We start from the raw sequence: 26,632 nt of genomic DNA on the forward strand, positions 1-26,632 counted from the left end.
AGCGGATAAGGATGGTATAGAACAGAGAGAAAGAGGCTGGAAATGTAAATTGTGCAGAAATATGAAATCTAGCCTATCGTTTGAAGGATGAGACTCAACAGTTCAATCAAACCATTGCTCGCATCATCATTTGTCCTTAAAGCCACATTTTTCTCTGAATATTTCTCGTAAACACAGACCCTGGAGTATTTGCCGATGTCGGGCCACAAATGGACAGGGATAGTTAGTCATCAGTTACTCTCCCTCATCATTTTAATTCACTTTCTTCTTTCTACGGAACTCAAAAGAAGATATTTTGAAGAATGTCGGTAACCAAACAACAATGGTACCTACAGTATTCACTTCTATTTTACAGATGCATTATCAAGTCAATGCCGCCATTGTTCGTTATCCACATTCCTCAAAATATCTTCTTTTGTGTCCTGCAAGTCATACAGGTTTGAAATGACGAGAGTAATGATGACAGATTTTTTCGGCGAACTATTTCTTTAAGTTAGTGTAAAAAACATAATTTAGTATGTTTTTGAAAGCAGAGATTTGAAATCATTTTCTTTTTAATAATTATGCAACAACCCTCCGAGCCCAAGACGCATTTGAGAGGCGTGTTACTACCAGGTGTAAACAGTGATGCGTCTCAGTGGACCACTTTTGATCAGACCACTTGAAACGGTTTTAACAGCAGGTGTAAACAGTGCCGCACATGCTCTTCGACTCATCCAAAGAGAACATCATGACACACTCACGGGCTCATAAAAGAGGCCACAACCTCCACATAAACACACTCACCTGCCCAGCTGGGGGTCTCCATGTACAGCTGTGGCCGAACAGGGGTGGTGTCTAATTCCTGCAAGAGAAAAACAGACACAGTCTTTGAGAATAATGACTAACAATGTAAGCCGTGAAATGACATAAAATGCAGACTTTTTTAGAAAGCGGTATTGTAAACAACCATTGTTATGGTAGACGGGACTTCATTCTTAATTCAAAGAGGTTGAGCTCCCAATTTACATCACAGATTGCTCTGAAATTCCTTGTTTTGTGTTTGGACCCGGATTTGAGTTTTTCCTCGTTTTTGTGTGCCCTTGTTATGATAATGCGCCAAGGGATTGAGGCTCAGTCAGGGGACCTGCGAGGTCCAGATAAGCTCAGAACTTCACCAGAACCACCAAATCCTTCACTGGAAACAGCCAGCTGAGCTTCAAGCAACACTGCCGCTGAAGTGGATCTGCCATAACATTTGGAGAACGCACACAAACATGGCCGCTAATGTGTTTTCACACTCAGTTAAGGAGAACAAAGCAAAAAAAGACCCCGGTTCCATATGAAAGCATAAATATGGAATCCCCGAATAAGCATTAGCCGCAAGCACACCGACCACACCTTTTCCGAAGGAAATGGAGTTTGTTAAACCCTCTCTGACTGAATACAGAGAGGAAATATGAAAACAATAAATCACTTCTGCGTGACCTGAAGAGGAAGTGCGACTATAATGTAATTGATAATTCAAAATCAGTACAAGGTTGGTTTGTACAGTATAACAGATGAGTACAACTACTTTACTGTATATTCAGAAAAACATAAAAATCACGTCACCCAAAGGAGGAGAAGAAGAATATGTGCTGTGTAATAATAAAAAAAAAGAATGGGCAAAGATGATAATGCTGCCGTTTTTCTTAGGATGCAGAAGTATATACAACCGAACACAGGGCCCGAGAGAGTGAATACAGCACTCGGCACAAAAGACCCTGTTAGAGCATTACCGTAATTACACGGACATAATGGCCTCTATTGCGGGCTGTTCGGATTAAATATGCATAGCGCCCCGTCCATATCCACCGGCTTGATGTAAGTGTTGTTCCTATGTGTCATTTAATTGTTGGCATTAATCTGAAATATAGAGCTAAGGTGTTTATTGAGAAACAGCACTGTGCCGTGCTGAAACCGAATTTCTATCTCTTTCCTTCACGTCATTATTTCCCTTACCCGTTATCTCCCTTTGACTCTTTCTCTCTTAAAACGACATCCAACCTCCCCCCATCTCTCTCTCTCTCTCTCTCTCTCTCTCTGTCTGAAAGAGTCTGTAGCTCTCTGCAGGGAAGTGTCTAATTCCATTCCGAGTGTTCCCCTCTGTGGTCAAGAGTAGAACTGAAACCCGGAGACGCGGGAAGCCTACTGGGAAATCCAGTTCACTACCGACTCGGTGAGAATTCATTTCTGAGGAATTTCGTTTCGCTTGCCTGAAAACAGGCTCACGGGGCGGAAATGAATAACAGAGGTCTGTGCGTGTCAACACAACCCTCCGAGTATTTGTGTCCATCCACCGCTCAGCTTGCATGTACACAAATGCTTTGTTCCAAAACCTAGACTTGCCCATGGAGGCAGGATTTTAAGGCATCGAAGATACAGTCTCAACGTGAAGTCTGTTCCAAAAGGTAGACAACTTAATTATGCCGCCTCCTAAGAGAACTCATTTTAGTCCGATTGGAAGGCAAGTATCCCATTCTATTGGGACGGAGACAATCCCAGAATGCATTGCATGAATAGAATATTGATATATAATAGTCTATTTCACATGCAAAAAAGCCTAAAATTGATCAGTTAATACATTCATATGATTTTGGACACTGCTGTCTGAGTACATTGTTCCCAGTAAGTCACTTATGAGGTTTAATGATGGTTCTCTCATGAACATTTTACATGGTTTCATTAAAATAAAGTCTTAATGTTTTATCATTTGTATGACCACAGTTTTTATCCAAATACGGTAGTAAAACTATGATAAAACTATTATTACGGTGGCAAAACCATGGTTTGTGATTACCATAGTAAACATGGATTTGGATGCTGCCTGTGTAGAATGCTCACTAGGTCATAAAACAGACCAAAAGACTGTAAAGTTTGGACTTTTCTGCTTTCTTATTTAAAACACAAAATACAGTAAACTATGCTTGAAACTGATTTCATATAAGTAGAAAATAAAACGAAGATAGCAGACTAAGCTCATTCACAAGCAGACACCACATGATGCTATTGGTGGGTAATGCATTAGTGTTTGTTGAAATATAAGTGCATCAAAGTGTGAGGGTTCATTGCGGGTTGACACTCAACCTTTTGATGGATCGCAATGGTTCTAATGCTATAACACAGACACACAACACACACACACACACATGAACAAAGCGTGTGTATTGATTTCATCCCTACAAAGCTCATATCTCACAGCCTCCTGTCGCTCTCCCACACTGTCTCTCTCTCTGTAATGAATTACCATGCACTGGGCTCCAGTATTTTTGGGACCAAGGCCAAGATAATTTGTTATTTCATCATAAGTAATTAAAAGCTGTTTCTTTTCCTGTTGTGTCGGAGCTGATTAATTATTTGGACGGTAAGGAGGCATAAATAACCCAGAACTGAAGAGTGCCGTGGACAAAAAACAACAATAAAACAACCATCACTCGGGCTACACTGATGTCGCAAGCAAAAAAGAAAATAGCATCTCACTAAAGTCTATTTGCCCAGCAATTTAGTTTTGTACACAGCAATAAATAAACAGTCTGCTGTTGTATGATGAGAACACTGAAATGATGTTCTATCACAGCTATGAAAGGACTAACTGCCTGCCGCACTGAAAGAGATATACAGAAACCGTGTATTGTCATGTCAGATCAAATGTGTATTTTGGACTTGCACAACATTATTTCTGTGACCTTTCAGAGACAGTAGTACAAAACGTACGAAAATAAATAATAGATTTAGACTTTGGATTCTGAAAAAATAGAACCTTAAGCTCAAAATAAGCATTGTACAACACATCACATGGACTGATATTAAAGGGACAGTTCACCCAAAAAAGCAAATTTACTCACCCTCATGTACCTTCAAATCTGTACAACTTTCTTTTGCAGAACGGATAAGAAGATATATTGGTAACCAAACAACATTGGATCCCATAGAATTTCATTGTATGAATGAGACATTGAAAAAAAAAGGTTCAATGTTCCATTGAAGAAAGAGTGATATACAGGTTTAGTAGTTTTATTTGTGGGTTTTAGGGTTTTTATTAGTAGTTTTAGAGAATGCTGTCTCTCTATCGCCATCTCTGTTTAAAACATAAAAGTAGAGTCTATTTTACGCACTGATCTTTGCAAGGATTAAAGCATCAATGTAGAGATGTTAACGGCACTTACGTTAAAAAAGTGCTCTGAAGTGTAGTTTGTCAATTAAGCGCTACTGTAGAAACAACATGGCGAGTATCTATGTAGATAGAAATAGCTCATTCTAAGGTAGTAAAACATAACTGTTCATTATGTAAGGTCGTTTTAAACATCTGGAGATAAGGTTATGTATATTACATTGTTTTTCTGTCAATATATAATTTAAACAAAAATCACACTGGACCTTTAAAGTCAAAATGAAAAAAAACAAAATCTGGCAAAATCTCAACCAACAGCTCGAATTATAATTATTATTATTATAGGCTTACTGTTATGAATTGGGGTATGGTAAAGAGAACACAGATTTGTTTCATGCGCATCCTCCTTCGTCTTCAGGTTTCAGTCCTGAGTGTGATACTGCTTTTAAACAACAGTTCTGTAAACAAAACAATGCTATATAGCAACTGGAATTTAAACACAATACAGACAACTTTTTAGTCTACTGACTGAGAAAAACTGATAAACTAAAGAAAACAATTCCAAACAAAGTAAAAAACGACCAACAGTTACATAATACAATCAGTCAAAAGTCCTATTCCCGTGGCACTACGTACCAGCGCTTTTAATACATCTTGTCCTATCAGATAAGAGGAACAGAAATAATTATTCATTTAGCTGACGCTTTTATTTAAAGCGACTTTCAATAAGAATTTTGTAAATGAGCTAATAACAGGTGCAGCCTACAAAGCCATGTTTACTTTTGAATAAATTGCTCTCAGAAAACAAAAGACCACCACTAATGTAATTGGCACAAAATTTAATAAACAGAAAGTAAAATAAATGGATCAAAATGTTGTTTTGGCAGCGAGTGGACCATTCACATTATATCAATCAGCAAAAAATAAACAAATGAAGCACAAACCAAGAAATAAGAGTCCTTCAGTCAAAAGATCTGTTACACTTACTTACACAAGTACTTCTAGAATAGTAGAACTGTGAGACCGAGGCCGAATTGATTTGGTAAAACATGTTTTAAAGTTCAAAAGACAGAATAACGCTTTCTATCAATTCCTTGTGTGTGGAGACAGGGAAGAAAAGGATACATTTTGAAGGTGGGGGAGTGAAATGTGTCACTACATCTTCTCAGGAGAACAGGTTGTAAAGAGGGAAGAACGAATGAAAAATGGCCAGGGCAGTGGCACGGTATAAAAGAGCAATTTAACTTTGAAATGTCGTGCCAAAGTCCTTTTGGATTCTACTTTGCTTTGTGAAGCAGATTAGTTGAGCAGCTTATACAGGCTTTGGTAAATAGAGTTGTAACTTCATTCACCCTCCATTCACAGAGTAAATATCCCCTTTCACACACACCAGAGCACAGTGGCACACACTGACCTGGAAACTCTTCTCAATTACTGACATGCTGGAGCTCATCAACTCTTCCTACAGGGAGCCTGAATAGAGAGCGTGGACATAAATATTAAGCCTTGAACAGCCCGTTGTAATTTGATTTTCATACTGGGTCAATATATGAAAGCCGCCAGAGCTAATGTTCCCGTTTCTTACGAGGACCCGACGGAGCTTCACCTCATATTCCTCGGCCGGTAATTTATGTGGCATGTATGTTTGCTTTCGCATATGCTTGAGATTGGTGTTGGGCTGACTGTTTGTTGAGTTTTTTTTTTAAAGGAACAGTTCATCAAAAAATGAAAATACTGTCATTCCTTTTTCTGAGAGAATGGAGAGCAGGGGCTGCCAAGCTTAAAATAAAAATGATTAAAGCAACATAAAAGTACCATAATAATAATTCATGCAAGTCTGTATTACAAGTTTTCAGATGTCATATACAATATGATAGCTTTATGTGAGGACACAGACCAAATTTGACTAATATGTTTGGTGGTCTAATATATGTTCGGTGGTATGTTATCACGCACAAGTAGCCTATATGTAAATTATGCCTTAAGGTAACAGTTTTCCTCGAACATATAAATTATTTCATCATTTTCCCCCTTTCATGTCACACCAAAGTTGTATGACTTTCTTGCTTCTGCAGAACATAAAATAAAATATTTCGAATAACATTGGTAACCAAACAACACTTCGCCCCTATTGACTTCAATGGACCATTTTCACAAGTCTGTGATGATGCGTTCAACGGTCAAGTTTTTTATATTTTCTTCTTTTCTAACATTATACTTGTTATTATATTACCTTTGCATCAAATTACAACATATAATTAAAGTCCCAGTGAAATAAAAAATTATAATATTTTCATGAAACATTGCAGCGTTTATTGTAAATAGTTTATCAATGAGGGTCATTCGCTTTTAAAAATTAGTGTGCCTTCATAGTCTTTAGTAAAAATCTGAAAATGCACTTCTTTCCTGTAATGGCTATCCATCGTAAATGATGTACGTTAGACGGCTTGGGCGGAGCATCCGTTAACTCCTCCCCTTCAACTGTGAGTCTGGTGCCTGTTCCATTTCAAAATTCAACGGCAGTTTTTATACATCTATTCAAATCGCAGAGAAAGCCACGCCCACTATTTTTCTCATTAGAAACGTGTCAAAATACGAAAGTAAAAACTATCAGTAACAGTAATGCGAGGATGTTTCTTATACAGCATCTATGGAAGTCATGGTAAATTTGATATCATTCTCTCTTTTGACTGCCGTAATCAGACTCTCTCTCTCTCTTTTTTGAGGGGGTCTAAAGTAGTGAAAATGCCAACCCGACGTCCTTTATCTCGTATAGCTGTAGGTAAAAGTAGTAAATACCAGCTTTAGGGCTTGCTGACTGACTGAGATATTTAAGAGCATAGAGCGGACACACTCCCACCGGCAGCCCTGCTGAACCACATGTTGCAAATGTTAATGAGGATTCCCAAATGCCAGGCCACTCTGGGGATTCTGCCTTTAACCAACCCCGCAGATAAATAATACAAGACAATATAACTACACTGCAAGCAGTAAAAGATAAAGGGGTCCTGGAAAAATTGAGAAATGAAGGTATGTAGGGAGCACACTTGACTGATATGCACTAGAGTATGAGAGCTGAATGGCAAGAGCAGATGCATGATCTTTACTAAAGTTGTTTTAAAAGGGAAATCGCCTGTGTTTTATCTTCTTGCTCCAAAATTGCTCCATAATAAAGATATTAACTGGGTTCTCTCACGTCCTATATGCGCCGGCTGGCCAACGCTATTCAAATCCTTCTCATTCTAGTAAGCCAAAGTCTTTAAATTGACCATTTTAAAATAAACATGAAATACGATTCAACACAACTGAAACGCCGCTGTGGGTTTGCTTGGTTTTGATTTCGCATTCGTTGGGCAAAAATTGAATATAGGGCTAATAGACATCTCTATTAAGACCCCAGTGTTGTCATTCCACAGCAACATGCACCCAATTTATGTTGGACAGAGAGGATTCTGGGAAACGGAACAACGGGACATCTGATGCAAATTGAACATGAGGGACATTGAATATTAAAACAGCCAAAGCGCACCATTGACTGAGAGTGGGGGAAATGTGAATTTAAATGAAATACGGTCCGCCATAAATGCGGACCAAAACAAAATCAAGAACAAGTGAATAATTACCCACAACAGCTTGGTTTATTTTCAGTTTGAGTTGATTTACTAAAACACACATATGCAATAAAAAGTAACAAGGGTGTAAAGCATGTTGTTAAAATTTATCATTTTAACCAAGGAGGGGGAGGCGTCGGAAAGCATGCGGGATGCGTCTCTGATCGTGAGACGCTGTTGGTTTACCATCGATGGCTTTCTTCGGAATTGCCAAAACAACCTATGCAAACTTTATAGAGGCAGATGAAAATCTGGTTTTATGATAATTATTCCGAAGCTGTGTGGATTTAGTGAGTTGTTAAAGTGGAAATCGAGTCATTGCTAGAGGTAGTAAGACTGTCACCCGATTTTCATTGCAATCCCACAGTATATCATTGAACGCAGAAGAGCCGTAATTATCTCGCCAATGCAAACGTGAGTTAGTGACTTAAGTGTCATTGAGGAGTGCTATTGCTAAATGTTGGTTTCACCAAAACCAGATTTTTAATGAGCTGCTCTCAGACTTTTCAGCGTAAAGACTTAAAATAAACTGTATTTTTGTTCTTAATGTGCTTTACCTTAAATCACCTTGCTGGCCTAGTTTCATAAATAAACATCCATGTGACCACTAATTTCGCTGTTTCGTTTCAAGTTATGATCAATTACGCACAGGAATCTTTGATTCAGATCTCAGCACCTCATTGGATGATGTCCTCCCACAGGAAAGAAAAATCACCAGTGAAATCTCATTAACATCTCATTAGCCTGTCCTAGACAGTAATGAGATTAAATGCCTATATCTCCTGCTGCTAAGGTTTTTTCTCCCGAGAACAAGACCTCAGCAAACTATTACACGCCTCATTCAGACATTTTACACAACAATACGTTTTAAGAGTTTTCATTTTAAAAACGCTTTCTGTCCACACTAGCGTTTCCATGCGTTTTCCAAGTCCTGTCCATCCACACTAAACACTTGCATCCACGGACTGCACATGAGTTACCTGTCATTTTTAAATGTCATTTTCATTTCTGTCAAAACCACTATCACATGATGAAAAATACATCATCGTTTTTGTCGTCCAAACTACAATGCGAAAAATGCGTTTTCTAATGTGCATTTTTAAAAAGTGATAAAAAAAAGGTTTTCGTTGACACAAATGGTGTCTCGGTGTGGACGGAAGGCCAGAACGGAGATGCGTTTTCAAATGAAAACATATTAATGTGGACAACTTCTCAAAGGTTTCAGCTGAAACTCAACTCATGGTACAAAATTCTGCAGAATTTATTTTTTCTTTTTAAATTTATTTTTCAGCAATTTTACAAAATCATGATCTCTTATGGGCTTTAATTCTACATTCATGCCTGCAATTTTGCTTATTGCTCATTTAATTTACGGAGAAACAAAACAACAAGTTTATACCTAAATGAAACACAACATGTATCTCCAATCATTCTCATTATTCTCATCAAATACAATTTTCCACTGGGCCTGCACAGCAAGCAATTCAGGTGTCTAAAATGTGCATCAAATAACACATAACTGCATCCGAAATGGCTTGGTTTGTTTTTTTGCGCAGTGAAGCTGAATGTTTGATGTGGTGAACTCACCAGCATCACATCTTTGCTACCTCTGTTGACCTGACTGATCTGTACCATCATTATACTGCAGCTACAATCGTAAAATTCTGTGCATAGTTTTGTCCATATGCTGCTATCACACATTGAAGGTGCTGTTAAAGCAGATATCATTGCCATTTCTATATGAGAAAAGCGCCATGTAATCACACAGCAAGACATATTGTACATACTGTACCATTAGGGGTCTGTTCTTAAGCCAGCTGGTCTTAAATCCTCAAAAGAAACTGATCTGGAAAGATTTGCACATGTAGCGACTTTATAGTACATACAGTTGACAACTTTAGAAAAGAAAGTGCGAAAACTCTATACTTGAATGAATAAAGGATAATTTATATTCAACTAAATAAAAATCCAACAGGGCTTGTGTATAATGGAAAAGAAGTTCCCATGAGCAGCGTATGTAATTTAGTGCGTGCTGTAGATGTGCTACAGATGGACGAGAAAGACGCAACAAGCACACATCCATCCTCGGAGGTGAACTCGATTTCACGGGTTACTGATAGAAGTGAGGTCTAGTATGTGAGGTGTGTGTTCTGTCCCAGCTTTATTAAAGCATTTCAGTTCTCAGTCCATTCAAAAACAGTGTTTACTGTTGTGGACAAGCCTGGGTCCCTATCTCTACCCAGAGCTGCTGAAGTGTCCACATCTGCCTCACAAATAACCACACAGGCTCAGTTATGTCTCTTTTCTCTATCACAGATACACATGTTGGCATGTGGTTTATAAGGACACTCCATGGCTGTAATGATTTTTTTACTATATATTCACACTCAATAAGATAAATAAAACAAATGTGTTACAAGAATATCAGTTTAAGTGATTTAGTTTATGAGGACACAGGAAGCGTCCCCGTAAACCATGCTTACATTGTTATTATACACATTTGTGTCCACGAAAATTGCATGTTCATTGACCCCTCCCACCCCAAATAAACACACATATTTACCAATGTATTTAAATAGAAATAATGATTATAATTGGGACGTCTGTTTAATATACAGCAAATTATAGCCTTTATGGGACATTCAACCAGAAATAAAATACATATTTTAATTATTTACTTATTCTCTTGTCATTTCAAACCTGTATAAATTTCTTTCTTCTGAAGAACAAAAAAGAAGATATTGCGCAGAATGTTGGGTAAGCGAACAATGGCGGTAACATTCTCCAAAATATCTTCTTTTGTGTTCTTAAGATGAAAGAAAATCATACAGGTTTGAAATGAACAGAGGGGGAATTTTTATTTCTTGGGTGAACTGCCCCTTTAACCTTTTAAGAAGTTTTTTCCGTGTTTTTTTATTAATTACACCATGATAAACTGTGTATGAGTAATTGTTGTTATTTTGGGGAGAGCAACAAACGAAGGAAGCCGCACTAAACATTAACTTCTCTCCCGTACACACAGACCCACACACACAGTCATGTATCAGACATTTATCAATTCTCACGTGTGGGATGACCAACCCCCCAGGAGCTTTTAATATTTAATGTAAAGATTAATCAGCCCTCTCATTATTTTAATTGTTCTTCCTTTATCCAGCCTGTCAGCGTTATAGATTACCCCCTGTAGACCCCACCAGCAGCTCCCTGGTTGGCGATTTATGAGTATTTTTGGATCAGTTAGCCTCTAGTCATATTTCACCATTTTCTGACGAGCCATTAAAATGTCCCAGGTAATTAAACAATGGGCATCAAGTTCAGGTCTTGCCTCTTTATCAGGCAAGGAGCATGCTGGGAAAAAACTCTCTCGTGAAGATATATAGAATCAGCCTGCTTGGAGATACAAGCTTGTTAGGTAACTAATAGAGCATCATGGGATATAGTGGAAGGGAGGTGGGAATAATATTAATAAAATATCCCAATGGAAACATTTTATAGAAGTTCAGAGGATTTTTAAAGACGAGGCAGGTATGTCCGTTTAAATCTTCGAGATTTCCTTAGCGATTCCTTATATGTAACAGGAATATTCAGCGTATTTTGATATCTTTGTACATCTGACTAAGACATGTGACAATAGAGACGCATGTGAGAAGCTGGAGAATAGTAAAACGGACAGTCGCATAAACAGTGATTAATACAGCTGATGTTGGCAATGTCTTTACTGCTGGTTGATAGCATCTCGCAATGTAGCATTTAATCGGGTGTTGGATCGCCGTCTGCACCCCCATTGTTAGACGGCAGATTGCGTCGTTGCTCATTTATCGCTATCGCTCATGTTGCCAGCTCTCATTTAAAATGAATGACTTCCATTCCGATCGCCTCTCAAATTGTTCTCCGTTCAAATCCTAATGTATACGTCATATCCCAATGTATACATTTTCTTTTTTTTATAACCCAAAAAATATTTGTAGTCGGCCCTGGCATATCCGCAGTTCTCTACGCGTTTGATAGGGTTGCTGTTGGAGTCCGGCAGCTGCCCTGTGGTGATTGAGTGGGTACTGATGGAGAGAGAGTCGGAAGTGATAAATGCCAGCCCTTCGGCCAAGAAAACGCATACAAGCAGAGAAGGGGTCGGGTCTTGGGCGACCTCGGTTCATTTCGTGGCTCCTGTCTGGGCGAAGCTTTTTGTGGGCAAGGTGGCTGGAGCTAGTTGGCGATTACATAATCCTATTTTACGGAGGCTCCATCCATCACTTGGCTTTCATTTTCATTGGAGCTAAATTGCGCGAGTGCCTGTAGTGGAAATGAATTTCAGCAGTCCGGCATATCTGTTTAGTTTGCAGAAAGCAAAAGTACTGTGGAGAACGGAGAGCGAGAGAGATGTACATAGCCAGAGAGAGAGAGAGGATGAAAGACCCTTCCCGAGTTCTGTCCGGCGAGGGTCCGATGGTGATGCATGGTTATGGACCATCTGCACTCAGAGGCGATAAATTTATGATTATGGTGAGAGAGCTAAAAGGCTGTCCATTACTGTAACGTAGTGGCCTCAGTAGAGAGTCTCTCATCAGGCCCAGCTGAGAATCAGCAGTAAAACTGGACAAGGCATCTAATGTGAAGCAACTTTACATGCCAACAGCAGGTGTCAGTCAATAGGCTGCTGACAGTTGTTCAGCTACTAATGCTGAAGCGTTCCCTCACTCTCTGACTGTGGATGAGATGTCAGGGGCTGAATGCCTCTGCACATGAGTGTGTGTTCTGTGACGGGGCAAAAAAAATCTCATACCGAGATCCTCATACTTCCATTGTTTCGAATGCAGAATTTTAGCTTTAAGGGATAGTTCACCCAAAAATAAGAAAAATTCCGTCATCATTTATTCATTCTCATGAGGTTCAAAACCTGCTTATGTGTCTTTCTGCTGTGGAACACAAAAGAAGATATTTTGAGAAATGTGTATGTCCATATAATGGAAGTCAATAGGGACCAATGTTGTTCTGTTACCAACGTTCAACAATATATCATACGGGTTTGGAATGACATGAAGGTGAAAAAAAAAAAGGGTTTTTGTGTAGGTGAACTGTGCCTTTAAGAGCCTTAAGGGCTCAGCATACTACATTCGAAACCGAAAACAACCTGATTTCGAACAAAGTCTGGTCCAAAACAACAATTCATTTCACTTGTTCGCAGCAGTAAACCAAACAGAACTCTCGGGGAAAGTTTGTGCTTGCCGGTAAACAACCTAGAGCCCCCATTGGTCCATGGCCATTACGGAATAGGTGGGTGTGTTACGTTGCGCCACCCGGTCTGTGGGAAATAACACGTCATTTTATTTAGCTGAGATGAGGTCAGATAAGGTCTACACTAAAAAAACATAACATTTGAGCAGCATGAATACCTTTGAATGTCGCGTTGCAGAGATGGAACAGATGTACGTGCGTAGAGGCTATTTGCATACATAATGTAAACCCCGCCTCCAGAAACAAAGGGGTGTTAGATTGTTCGAAAACACTATATCGTCTCTCAACGTTTTCGAGCTTCGTTTTACCCCAAAACGCAGAACAAATGCTCAATTTACATGGACTATGCCGAGCCCTTTACGGGCGATTCACATTTTGGGTATATTGCGGTCGGGACATGCACATGGTGTGGCGCGCGCATTTTTCTATGAGCGTCGGCAACGCATCAAGATGGAAATACTTCAACTTTTCAGTGTCCTACTTGCGCACCGCGGGTCATTTGACAGGAGAAAGCGACGAGACTCGCGGTTTAGGATGCGAAGTGTTGTTTCTTTAAAGTAATAGTTCACCTATAGTTCACCTTCAAAATGGCAAGTATGTCATCATTTACTCACCCTGTTGTCTTTTTAAACCTGTGTTCTTCTATTGTATGGACACAAAACCAATGCATGTCAATGGCAACCAACGGTTTTCTGTTACCAGCATTTTTTTTAATGCAGAAGAAAAGTGTCATACAGGTTTGACAGGACAAAACGATTAGTAAATAATGACAGAAATTTCATTTTGAGGGCGAACTATTCCTTTAACATACATCAATAGTCTAACAGGTCTCATCTAGAACAGCAAAATAAATTCCAACGTCTCAAACTGTGCTCAGACTTTTCAAAATTTGCTCAAACAGTTCTCATCAACTTGTTCGAAGACCAAATGATTTTGCTCTACAAGACACATTATTTGTATTACTCTATAGTCTTGCTGTCAACAACCATCATTCTTTAATTTTTCCATGACCTTAAATTGATGTTTAAATGAGACTTTCATCCAATTTTCTGAGCAACATCTGAGAAATGTTCCTCTGTTTGGGGGGGGGTGTTGGTACAGGGGGTTTTGGATGTTGGGCGGTACTGGGACAGAGAGCATGACTCTGGCTGCAAGAAGATTGGTGTACATGAAAGAGGCTCATTTTGCTGACATTGGCATAAAGACGATGAACAGAAGATGCTTTCGCACTACAAATAGCGTTCGCGCTATTGATTCTTAAATAGCAGCGCTGTCCAAATGGCACGCGAGGCTTTTGTGCTCTCATATCTACGTGGCGCGCGCGGTCGGTTCAATTAGTTTTAGTGTCTTGGCCCAGCTGCTGCCACTGCATTCGCAGTTCCAACATGTCTGCAAAAATCACCCCCATAATACCGGACAACCATCAGCTCGAGATTGTCTGGGCAAACAAAGTAGCATTTCAGAGGTGATCGAGACTTTAAACTTAGAGCAGAGTTGGGTGGATATGTATCGGAGGTGTTTTTTTGACGCGATCGACGGGTGAAAATTAGGACGCACAGCTCTCCCTAGCCAAGATAAGAGGAATGCTTAGATGAACTTAAAAAGATATGTTGCTGATCACAAGCATACAGATCTACATCTGACGCTGCCCCCGATTAAATAAACACACGCAAAACATCCTCAACCAATCAAAAGAGTTCATTTTTCCATGAGATGCAAACATCCTGTGCCAAAACTGATTAAAACATTTGGGGAAAATTCACTAAGAACGAGTTGCGGCCTTTTAATGTTGTTGTTTATTTGGGTGCTCTATCTGTGATGTTTTGGCACAGTTTTATGCACCTGAAAGTACATATATGTCCAGTCGCACTTTTAAAATAAAGTTGTTACAAAAGTTTGTCACAGTAATACCATAGAAGAGACATTTTTGGGTCCCCAAAGGTACTTACAGACCAATTTGAAATAAAACTCTCTGTTCCTGCACTGGTCTGGAAGAGCTTCCTGTTTCAGTTTCATAACATTACAAAAACAATTGAACCAAATACAAACAGAGTCAAAATATCATTATGATTTCATAATAATTGTAAGACTTACATTAAATATGAAATCGAAAGCATTTTTGGACCAGTTGTGCTTATAACCCACATCTTGTGAAGTGGTCTATAAGCAAAATTACTTTATTACTTTTTAAAGTCTAAAACCACAAAAAAAAACATTTGTGAAACTTTTTATTTTATTTTTGTACATCGGTCTTCCCTATCATTTGATGGATTAATTGTGTCATCGATACAAATGTATACAAACATTTCTTTTTAATACGATTTCGCTTACCGTCTGTTGTTTTTGGATGTTAATTTCACCAGGCAATAAACTTCTAGTTAAGGGAAATACAACATAACTTAGTAAACCTAATGTCTTTAGAAAGGAGGAATGACAATTGCTCAAATTACAAATAAAGTTTAGTGAATTTGCCTCATGTGTGTTCTTGCTGTTGGTGAATTTGATCTTTTCAAAAGCATCAAAAGAAAAGCTCTGTGTCAACAAATAAACGTTACCCTGAAAGAAATCGAACACTCGCTTTCAAAGGGCTTTGTAGGATCGGGGCTTTGTCTTGCATTTGAAGCTCTAACTTCCTGTCATTTGAAAATGTTGCTGGCATACTTACAATATTTTAGGGGTAATTTGTTTACAGAATGCAATGTGTGGTCTAAGCTAAATAATTAATGATTCTTTTCCTCTAGTAATTGGTTTTGCTCAACCGCCAAATAACAATCTAATGTGAGCTGCCTCTCAAAAGCACAAGTCTAATTTCAGGCATTTGGTGCAAATCTGTCACAGTTATAGGCTTAACACATGCATTACAAACTCACACAGGGACCGGCTACAATGCAGAGTAATTAATTTCACAATTAAAAGAACATTGAAAAATCTATACGTTTCCACAAAACTCAAAATTTTAATCTATATACCTTTGACCCATTAAAAACCTTGATTGTTTCTTCACTGATGTTTACTTACACTTTAAATGCTTTGCTAAGGGAAAAAATAATCGTGTTACGTTCAAAAAACGATTTTTCCGTTGATGCCAGTTCTGTTTCAGATACTTCACCTAGCAGAGACAAGAAAAACTTCAAGACATGCTGCAGAAAAAAGGCACAGTCGGAGCGAAACATCATGAACCTTGCCTATTCAAAAGTTTACCAATAAAGTTATGTTGTTATTTTATCACCTTCCAGTCATACTGAACCAGTGAGCTGAATTTTTTAAAAGAAAATTATGAGATTTTCTTTCATATTTAATCCATTCCATATACAGAACACACATTTTCTATATATTCCACACACACAAACACATTTCTCACAAGTTTCTCAAACTTTTCTATAGATTCGACAAATGTATCATACATTCTATAAATATCACAAGCATCTTCCATATACATAGCGCATGCATTTTCCATACATTCAAAAATTTCCTACACATTCCAACACATTTTCCATACATTTCCCATACTTTCCACATAGCACATGCTGTATACATATGTTCCATAAATACATTCAGCCCTCACAAAGCATGCAAATTTCCTACATTGCGCTTCACACACATTTCCATACATCTCACAAATTTTCCATACACTCCACAAATAGCACAAACATTCTCCAACATTCCACAGATTTCCCATACATAGCACACACTTCACTCACATTTCCTAAATATTCCCATTTTACATACATTGAATACATATGGACACATATAGACCCCACACAGTAAGGGTAACTTACTAAACTGTCTAAAGAGCCTTCAAAAATGTCTGAGTGTACCATGAAAAAAAATCAGGTTTGGAACAAGATGTGGGTAAGTAAATAAAGACAGAAGTTTCACTTTTAGGAGAACTATTCTCTCAAGTTAGATCTCATAAAGATTTCAGGACGTAATTTAAAATTTAAGGGGACTGAGGAAACCATCAAATTGGAAATGTGTAGTGCAGACCAGCACCTTTTCTAGCTTTTTTGGAAAGCCGTCAGAGGGCATCTTTGGAAATGAACCCGAATTGGTCGGGGGAGGTGTCATTTGGGTCGGTTTCAGCTGTTAACTCGTTTCTCTTTGGTCTGAACCGCAGGAAGTGCTGAAGTCAGCAGAAGTCCTCTTGTTTGAGTGAGCCTTTCAGATAAATCAATAAACCCTCTTTCATCCTCTTTTTGATGCATTCGTCCCCTCCGCTCTCCACGCTCTGCTGATATGGAGGTATAGGACAGTGAGACAGAGAGACGTTTTTGCTAAGCTGAAAGGCAGAGGGTGGCCTGACAGCTTCGGTGCTGGATAACCAGTGTCCAATCGGCTCCCGGCAAGTGACGGCGTCCATCATGGGTGCAGGCATGAGCGACTGTGGTATTGATGCGGGGACAGGTGAGGTATGCACCGGTGATTTGAAGAGCGGCCGGGTTCGCTGCCGATGGCGGCCGTGCTAAATGAAATACATCACATCAGTGCCTGCACCTTAATTACGCCTGTCAATCAAAAGAGCTCCAGCTTATCTGGAAGCTGTCTCTTCATGGGGCAAAAAATAGTCTAGTTTAGAGCTGCCCCAGCTCATGTGGATCACCGGATTGTTGTGGACGGGTGGTGGTGACATTATAAGACCTACTTGAGACACTGCAAACAGAGCTGTTTAGTCACACACACACCAATGTTATATTATTCAAGGCTTAGTCATATTATTTTTGGTTTCAATACAATTTTTAACATTCCTTAAATCAAGTGGCTCAATTTTGTCCAGGGGGCAAATGCAATAGGAACATTTCCATTAGTCTAAACTGCCCAGTATTTAACGGAAAATCACAAATGTATAAACTGTTGAACAGAAACATCTGTTAAAGAGGACTAGTTTATGAAATTTAGCGGCATCTGGTGGTGATGTTGCAAATTGCAACTAACGGCTCACTCCCCCTCCCTTTCGAAGCACTATGGCAGCTGACACAGGCCTAAGATTTCGCTTCTTTACAGTAACCACAATATCATTTATGTTCAACCGTTTTAATTTAGACAAACGTTATAACACTTCATTTAGTTATGTAGACGTGTATAAATCCAAAACCCATTTTTGTAGCTAAAAAATAATTTCTAAGTGCATGTGTCTACCGAGTTATTTGTATTTAAACACTTCTTTGAATAAAGTGTTTCAATATATGTTTGTTTTGCTAATACTATTATATTGTCCCACCCAGGGTCACTGTACGAGAATTACTATCACTTAAGCCAGCAAAACTTAAACAGCGAATACTCCCAAGTTCCAAAAGTATCTTGTCAGCTTGAAATAGAGTGGGAAGCAAGAGCCAAATCAACACAAACACAACCTATAAAAAGCGAAATACACTGGCAAACCATAAACGCATGCTAGAAAAGACCATTTTCTCCTGCCATTAGAGATGGCGAATATTTCACTTTCCTCAGAGAGAAATAGATGTAAATTTGGCATTGGGGCATAAACAAAGCAGTATTGAGAACAAACTCTTTACATTCCTTCCCCAGTTCCCTTTTTCTCTTTAATAAACGAGTCCCTTTGATCAAAAGAAAGCAGCGTTGTGAAAACGCAACACGAGGATAACTGCTCGTGCGGAGGAGGGAATTTGCTTTAAATGGAAGTAAATCAAGCACGCTGCTCTTTTCAACCTTTTTGTGGGGATATTGGATGCCTGCTGACTCTCCCGACTCGACGCCAGAGGGGAGGAGGAATGTGTGTTCAATTCTGCAGTCCGCGCATCGCTTGGCCAGGGGTGTTAACGCTGTCAGGGCACATGAGCCTCCGGACTATGCGTTCCCCCCATTCCCCTTCATTCTCATCAAATTGCTTGTTTTATTTATATCAAATGATACCCGGCTCCCTGGGCTCCCTCGGCCGGCTGATAACACACTCCTCTCGTCCCCTCAACATCTCCTTCCCCCGATTCATCCTATGAAATGTATTGCTTGCTCATTGTAAATAAAACATAAAGCTTTCTCCGAGCTCCTCCCTTGAGCCACCTATATTTCTATTTTTGCAAGGAGCAGCAAACCTTATACAGCAGCCCCGCCACATCACTGGAAGCGAAGACTAACTTTATATGTCTGAGAAATTGAAAAGGCAACTTTAAAAGCACTATTGTCCCTGATGTAGATATCACAAAATGCAGCTTGCAACTCTACGATGTTCTTTTTATAAGCGTGTCAATCATGTATTTTCTCTCTGTCTTTTATAAACATGAACCTCGCTCACTTTTTCTCTTTCACTTTTGCACTGGTGGTGGGGGAGTGGGAACTGCAGCCTGACGTAAACCGTAATATACTGTGCGGTCCAAAAGTCTGGGACCAAGGCTGTTGTTTAAAGTTGAATAATACATTTTACCACACCAAAAAGGATTTCAAATAAAAATGAACAATTAAGAGTATACGTTTCATTGATCATAAATGTGATAATTTATGAGTGATTGTATGTTTCCTTGTTCTATCGGCTTTAATGAAGGAGGATCCATGTTCTCCCAGTATGCTGCCAATGCATTTGCCTCAATGGGAACGTAGAAATCTGACATTATACAAATCATTCAATATGATCAATGTTACGTGCTAGATATGATTGATAATTTAACAAAACTGCTGAATCTAAAATAACTTATTACTAAATAAACTCACTTCTTTTCTTTGTTCGAATATGCTTGGCTGTAGCTCAGTGGTTAGAGCATGGCGCTAACAACGGCAAGGTCATGGGTTTCATCCCTTGGGAGTGCACATTCATAGATACAAATGTGTAATATAATGCAATGTAAGTCGCTTTAGATAAAAGCGTCTGCCAAATGCATAAAAAGGTACCAAAAAACTGGGTGTCATAAACCGTTATACCCTGTCTACACCGGACACAAGTGTAGCAAAGCAACAAATTTCAATTGAACCCATTATAAACAGCAATCTTGTCCTCACTGGATGCAAAGCAACAAATGCATTGTTCTTGATGGGTTCTACTATCTTTTGTGGTATCGTGTCGTATCGTGTCGCTCGCGTCCGATGTGGACAGGGAGTAAAATATGCATTTGAAACTGACCAATAAGTCACGTGTAGATCCTACAAAAAAAAGTTGTACAACAAGCTAATTGCCATGACAATGACATTTTTAGTGGGTTCTGATATGGTTGCTAAAGATGCAGAGCAAAAACATTTGAAGACCTTGGAGAAAAACATACAGTACAAATTAGGGCTATCACAATATCAGGCCAAAATAATACATGATAACTACAATGAAATGATTGTGAAATCTATTGTAATGTTGTTCAAACAAGCTATCAGTCACAATCTTAAATTGTAGTTATTTTGTGCCCAACAGATCATATTCAAGAGTGTTAAGAAAGTTCGTCACCATTGAGGCTTTCATGGCAAAATGCTAAACATGAATTGACGATATTAACAAATGTGTAGAATTATCACAAGATTCATCATCATGGTATTTAAAATCACGGTACTGGCAGTATTGATATATTGTGGCACCTCTTGTCAAAATGTTACGGCGTTGTCGATAACCGGGATATTGAAAAACATGATTATTAATACTGTGTTAGTCCTACACATTTCATAATATTTTGCCTTTTTTGAGTGTAATTTAAAACCAACAATTAAAATAAACCAAATTAAAAATCCCCAAAATTATAAAGATCAAAATAATATAATTCTTTTCAATTATTTTGGGCTCAATAACCGTGTAGTGAAAATTGAATATCATGGCAGTATATACAATATATGTGCACGTGCATGCCACTGCCTCCATTCAGCATCATAAACACACACACTGAACACACACATGTTGCCTACATCTGTGACTTCATTCAGAACATCTATTACAGAATTAAATTCACAGCGTTATGATGTCGGTGCACATATGTTATATCGCTAATAACCGTTCAGAATGCTGCATGGATAAATGCTCTTTTTTGGCTGGCAGCGGGGGAATTTTGAATAGTGTCTCTTTCCAACGCGTTTCATGAAGTGCTTAAACCCACCTCGGGGTTGCGAGGCGCCTCTCATCTCCAGCTGTCGACGACGGAGGGGTAATGTTGATGGATGGAGGCAGGGAGGGCTATACCGACATGCGGTGCGGTCGGAAGGGAGAGCGCCGAACGGCTAACGCTAAACTTGACTCACTCCGTCATAAAGCCCATATAATTGTATCACGGACATGACACTGTCCTAATCATCCGTGGCAGTTTATGTCAGCTGGTGAAAAATGACGACGATTTACCAACGGGGTTAAGCCACGCAGAGGACAGACACGGTCAGGGGATTATGATTTACCATGGAGGATCAGCAATGCAATGAAGACCCATGATTCACCAGGGTGGGACAAAGCCAGAAAGAGGGCATATTTGATTCACTATAGTTACATGCCAATGAGCGAACATCACTCACCGATGGGTCTGGCTTGACATCAATGAGCTTGATAAAGTGATAAAATGATTTAAAACGAAAATGAACTGGGTAATTATGTCACGCACCCTCCAGCACCAGCAAAACTCCGACAGAACCTGACACGAATTTTTCAACATTTCTGACGGATCTCCCAGCAAAAAAGTCTCTAAATGTCAGTCTCGGTGGAACTGTTCTATTCTAATTTGTCATTGCAAACATCAATCAATGATGTATGTACGGTTTTGGGATGTGAGTATTTACACCCTAACCTTTGACACGCCCGGTGGTGTGTAGCCAGAAGGGAGTACTTCAGTCCTCAGACTAATGAGCTATTGATTTGTGTGAGATAGCCTGGAGAAACCGAGATGTGGAGGAGAGTTGAAGATCTGGTTTGAGTGTGAATGAGTACGAAATCTTTCGCCACCGCAAAGAAGACCTAAAAGTACAAAAGTAGAAGGATTAACTCCATCCCTTTTCTACTGTACATACCCCAAATATTCAAATACGAAGTTCTAAATCTCTGATAAACACTTGCATATCTTCTGATAGTTACTGTCACAAGCGTTCGGATACAACAAACATCCGACGTTTCCCTCGGCAAACATTCTGTCCCTTTACCTCCTGTATGCTCCTCCATACATTATCCGGCATATTGCATGTCAGCAGCCGCGCACATAAAAGTTGATTTTTTTAAAGAGTTTGATGTCCAGAAATGCAACAGAAGCAAAGTTCTTTGGAAAGGCAGGCACTTTTGTTGTTTTATGGCCCAATTTTACTATCTAATGTAATAAATGAGAGCATTAACTCTACTGTCTATATAAATAGTGCATGTGTACGTGTTAATGTTTGAGAATGTGTATGGCTTTTAGTGCCTGCTATACCGTGTGCCAAAGTGTTTGCTTGTTTGTGACTGTAAAGTCTCTCTCTCTTTATATTCCTAACACTACCGTGTTGTGGAGCATCGTGTTTTTTTTCCTTCCCCGAGAAAATGAATCAATGGATGTGCCAAAGTCTGAAAGTTAATACCTGATGAATTAATATTGTATGGCTTCATAACCACTATCCCTGCCTGTGGGTCAAAGCCAAGACTAGTGGAACACACAATGATTTATTTGCTTGCGGTGTAATTTTGTGCAAACATACATTATTGCTCTAAAAAACAAATGATTGCACGGTCCAAAAATGCAGTAGAAAAAGTGGCACTGTTACCAGCGGTGAGCCTCTGAAGTCCTCATTATAGGTACAGACGTTCCCCTGAGGGTCTTTGTAACGTGTGTACATTAGCATTGCTGTGATTTAACATGTACTTTTACGTCAAGGAAAATATTGAGTATTTCATTGTGCGTTTTAATATTTTCTTCACTGCAATTGGCGCTGGTTCCGCAAGCGGCCGCCGATGCCAGACGCTAGTTTGATTTAAGGCTAAAAACATTATATCCTGGATAAACAGATACAGGAGACATCCATTAAAGACGGACGTCACTTCAATTCAGTGAAAGTGAATCAGCGATTTGTGTCGAAAACCCCTGAAACCCCTCTTTCCTCTCATAAGGGAGACGGCTTATCTTGGTTTACAGGATCTGTGTAACATAAGCTACCTTTTATCACTCTTATATCCTGTGACTGTCTACAAGTAGTGCTTGCACATAAATAGATGAATAAACAAAATCTGTGACCATATTTGTGCCCATGTTAAAAACAGTGCGACTTTAAAGTAACAATGTAATGTTCTATACACACAAAGCATTCCTTTGAAGAAACTATGTGCCACACATACACGGTTCTGTTTGTGAAAATTTCACCTCGGAATGATGTCCGTGATCAGGATTTATTTTTCTGAACAACATAACTGTTAAACAAAGCTAGAAGTGATAAATCACATGTGACATTTGTGGTAAAATATGACTATTACGGTGAAATATAATAATGAAACCAGATGCACTAAGCTGTAGCAAGCTTAACAAGTGCTAAAATGTGCATAACCATTTAAACCTTAAGCATTTGCTCTCTATCAATGAGCTTTTGATTCAATTATAAAAGAATAAGAACTGTGCATTTGAAAGTGCATACAGTATGTCTATGCAAACAATAACGGCAATAAAACGATTTGTTTGTTTAAGGCATAATTGCTTTGTGGTTTGACTTCTTCCTATCCATTACATTTTAATAAAATACGATGAAAACTCCCTCTATTGATCATCATCAAGGGTACACAAATCTAAATTGAATAATAAATTTCGTGAAGTGTTGCAATTTAGAGAAGCTAATGATTTGGGAGAAAAGAACATCCGATTGGCTTCCTGTGCCGCGTAAACAATGTCAAAATCCATCAGATGCAAGCACAGAATGACTTTTGCATATAACTAATTAAAAGTCTCGATGTAACACTGCATGAAAAATGTCTTTAACTCTTTTGCCTTCCCTGGATTTCTGTAATGTTTGGCTCAGAGTAACATTATTCACCCGGTCTCACCTGACCCTGCCTGGCCAAAGGGGAGTTGGAACATGAGGCCTGGCTACTTATCATTTCAAAGCCACATATATTCATATCCTCATTTCTGTATATATCAGCAGAGACCTCCAGTCCTCCTTCTCAAAGTTAGAGCCGCTTCTTTGAAGTTTCACCGTCAGAGGCAGAACCCATGACAGCATTCAGCGCTGTCATTATTCAATCATCCGAGAGTAATTTAGCATAATCTACAGAATATGTCTCTGTGAAATACCATTAGACCACATTGGCACCAGAAAGTTGAATTCACACAGATTTAGTATCGCACTGCTATGCATGAGACTCAAGTTTTTATCCAACGTGTATGTGCAATCCCTTGGATCGAACCCATGACTTTGCCGTTGCTAGTGCCACGCTCTAACCACTTAGCTACAGGAAATATTGATGCATTAACATACACAAATGATTCAATGGTTTTCACTCTCTCCTGCTATCTGGGTTTCTATTAATACGGTCTTAATAAAATGTCAATGATATGATACATGTTATAGATAACTGGTTTCAACCATAGACTGTATAAAATATGGACGTAGTGTCCGTGATGTCACTCGAAGGTTTGTGAAGAGTAAAAACGAAGCCTAAAGGAGGCGGAGCTGGCCGTCGCCATCTTACCAGCACGTCACTCCCAGATAATCGAAAATGGGCAAAGAGGCAGGACCTGGTCGGAGCTGAGGTTCCTGGTTGCTGAAACCACTTGTCCACAAGTGGCCACTTACCTGATTTGCAAACTTTTAAGGCTTAATAAAATCTAAACGGATGAGTTATAAAAAATTCATCCCCCTCACAGTTGTCATGAAGTGCAAAATTACCTATATAGACCAAAATATTTTTTTGAACCAGGCTGCAAACATGTCTTTTGGTGCTGTAAATATGGCCATTTTAACATGGGGCTCAATGAGATTCTGCTCTGCTTTGAAGCCAGACTCTAGCAGCCAGTCGGTGAATTGCAGTTTTAGTCACTTCCTTGTTGGCTTCACGAGAGAGACCGGAAGATTGCCCCTTGGTTTTAACTCAGAAAAAAGATATTGGGAAATGTACTGCACAGGAGTTACAGTGTTGTGAGATAAGCGGAATCAGAGGATGTTTAGTGGAAGTTAAATAGACGTCTTTCAGCTGGGATCTTGAATGCATGCCTGCCCGGAGGTGGGGTTATAAAATGAAACAAAATTATTTACAAATTTAACCTTCTTTAAAAATAAATCACACTTAAATATTGTCAACCTAATGTGTCGAAAAACAATCTGTGTCATTCTTATGGAAGTCACCAAGTTATTGAAAAAGAAATAATGCATTGATCTGGCAGAAGAACAAAATGATGAGATGCCTTCGCTTAAAAACTTTCAAGACGATCAGCAGTTAAACCAAAGTAGGGGCCTGGGAATTGGACCCTAAACGATTCTTTGGGGGTGCACAAAATTCCTTCGCCTTGACTTTGCTAGGAGCTTCGCACTGCTGATTTCGGAAGCGCTCCCAGATCTACACTTTGATATTTAAATGCTCTTCTTCATCTCACCTTTGAAAGTGGAATGTATGTGCGAGGCGTGGAGGGCGAGGACGTGGAAGGTTGCGCCATGACATGCGCTTTCTAGAATGACCTTGGAAGTCGCTCAGCAGCGACTTACCCCCGGTGACAAGGCCTTCGCTGCAAAGTTGGCATGGCCGCTGCCCCTGGCACAGGCAGAGCCCTGAGACTGGGCTTCGGTCCCACTGGAGTCAGATAATGATCCGACGGAAGGCTCCATGCTGGCATTTATTTGGGATACAGTTAAGGAAAGTGATGGCCGAACAATCATTGACTGTGTCACTTGATAATAGCCTGAGGCAAAGGGTTTGGTGGACCGGCATTCCTCAAAAGAGTGATTAATTTGCTCTGCGTCCGCACGGTTTACTATCCGGCCCGTATCACGCCGCCTCCCTCCCCGGTCATCCAATACTCGCCAAAAGATTTCCAATTTCGCTTGGACAATGGCCTCAGAGGGCTGTAAAAGACCATCGATTAGGAACCTCTAGCAAATATTCTCGCCAAACAGTGAGGAGCATCTTTCAGGACATTTTACATCTTAATGGATAAACCATTGAGCCCCGCTTGATTGTTTAACTAAGAAAGTATATCATTGAACCACAAGGACCATTTGCACAGGGGCCTTCTGGGATACCGACCGCAAACAGTCGGACATAAGAGAAGTGGAGATAAATGCTCCAACATTTCTGTTCCGACGTGATGCAGCCTGGAGCGATGAAGAGATAGTTGGGGAAGCAAATCATTAGGGGTGAGATGGAATAAAGACACAAAAAAGTGCACGTGAACATACAAGAAACCACAGCTTCCGACATAAAGGTCAGGACGGCGAGCTTCATTTTGAAATCTGTGTTCATGCTAATTAGCTTTGCAGGCAAAGGAGCCACTGAAGCACCTATTCGACGGAACGGATAATAATGTCAACATCTGAAAACAAACAGTAACAATTTCCCCAAAGAGCAGGAGGAATCGCGGAGAAAAGCGCAGGGCTACTCTAAATTGTCACAAACCCTGTACGTCTCAAGCCACACCATTAAAGCAACCTTTTGGGAAATTATCTCTGACTGCCCAGGAGCTGCAGGACAAGCGGGATATCAGTTAGAGACGGGACTCGATTCTAGCTGTCTTAGTTAATATTGTTCTGCAGATGGACTTTTAATTGCCTTCTTCCAAAGGCGTCTTCACGCGGTGTGGTTGAATTCTTC

At 39.5% G+C, this 26,632-nt stretch overlaps 1 protein-coding gene across 12 annotated transcripts in view; it reads right to left on the reverse strand.

Moving 5' to 3' along the window:
- Positions 1-26,632, reverse strand: part of rbfox3a (RNA binding fox-1 homolog 3a) — a 398,996-nt gene that overhangs the window by 192,762 nt on the left and 179,602 nt on the right. For all 12 annotated transcript variants that reach the window (XM_056770690.1, XM_056770691.1, XM_056770695.1 and 9 more), the window contains one exon: positions 787-844. In XM_056770690.1, coding sequence (XP_056626668.1) covers positions 787-808 — 22 coding nt within the window. In that variant the 5' untranslated portion in view covers positions 809-844. The remainder of the gene's footprint in view (positions 1-786; positions 845-26,632) is intronic.

The sequence above is a fragment of the Triplophysa dalaica genome, chromosome 17 (assembly GCF_015846415.1).
Source record: "Triplophysa dalaica isolate WHDGS20190420 chromosome 17, ASM1584641v1, whole genome shotgun sequence".
Lineage (NCBI taxonomy): Eukaryota > Metazoa > Chordata > Actinopteri > Cypriniformes > Nemacheilidae > Triplophysa > Triplophysa dalaica.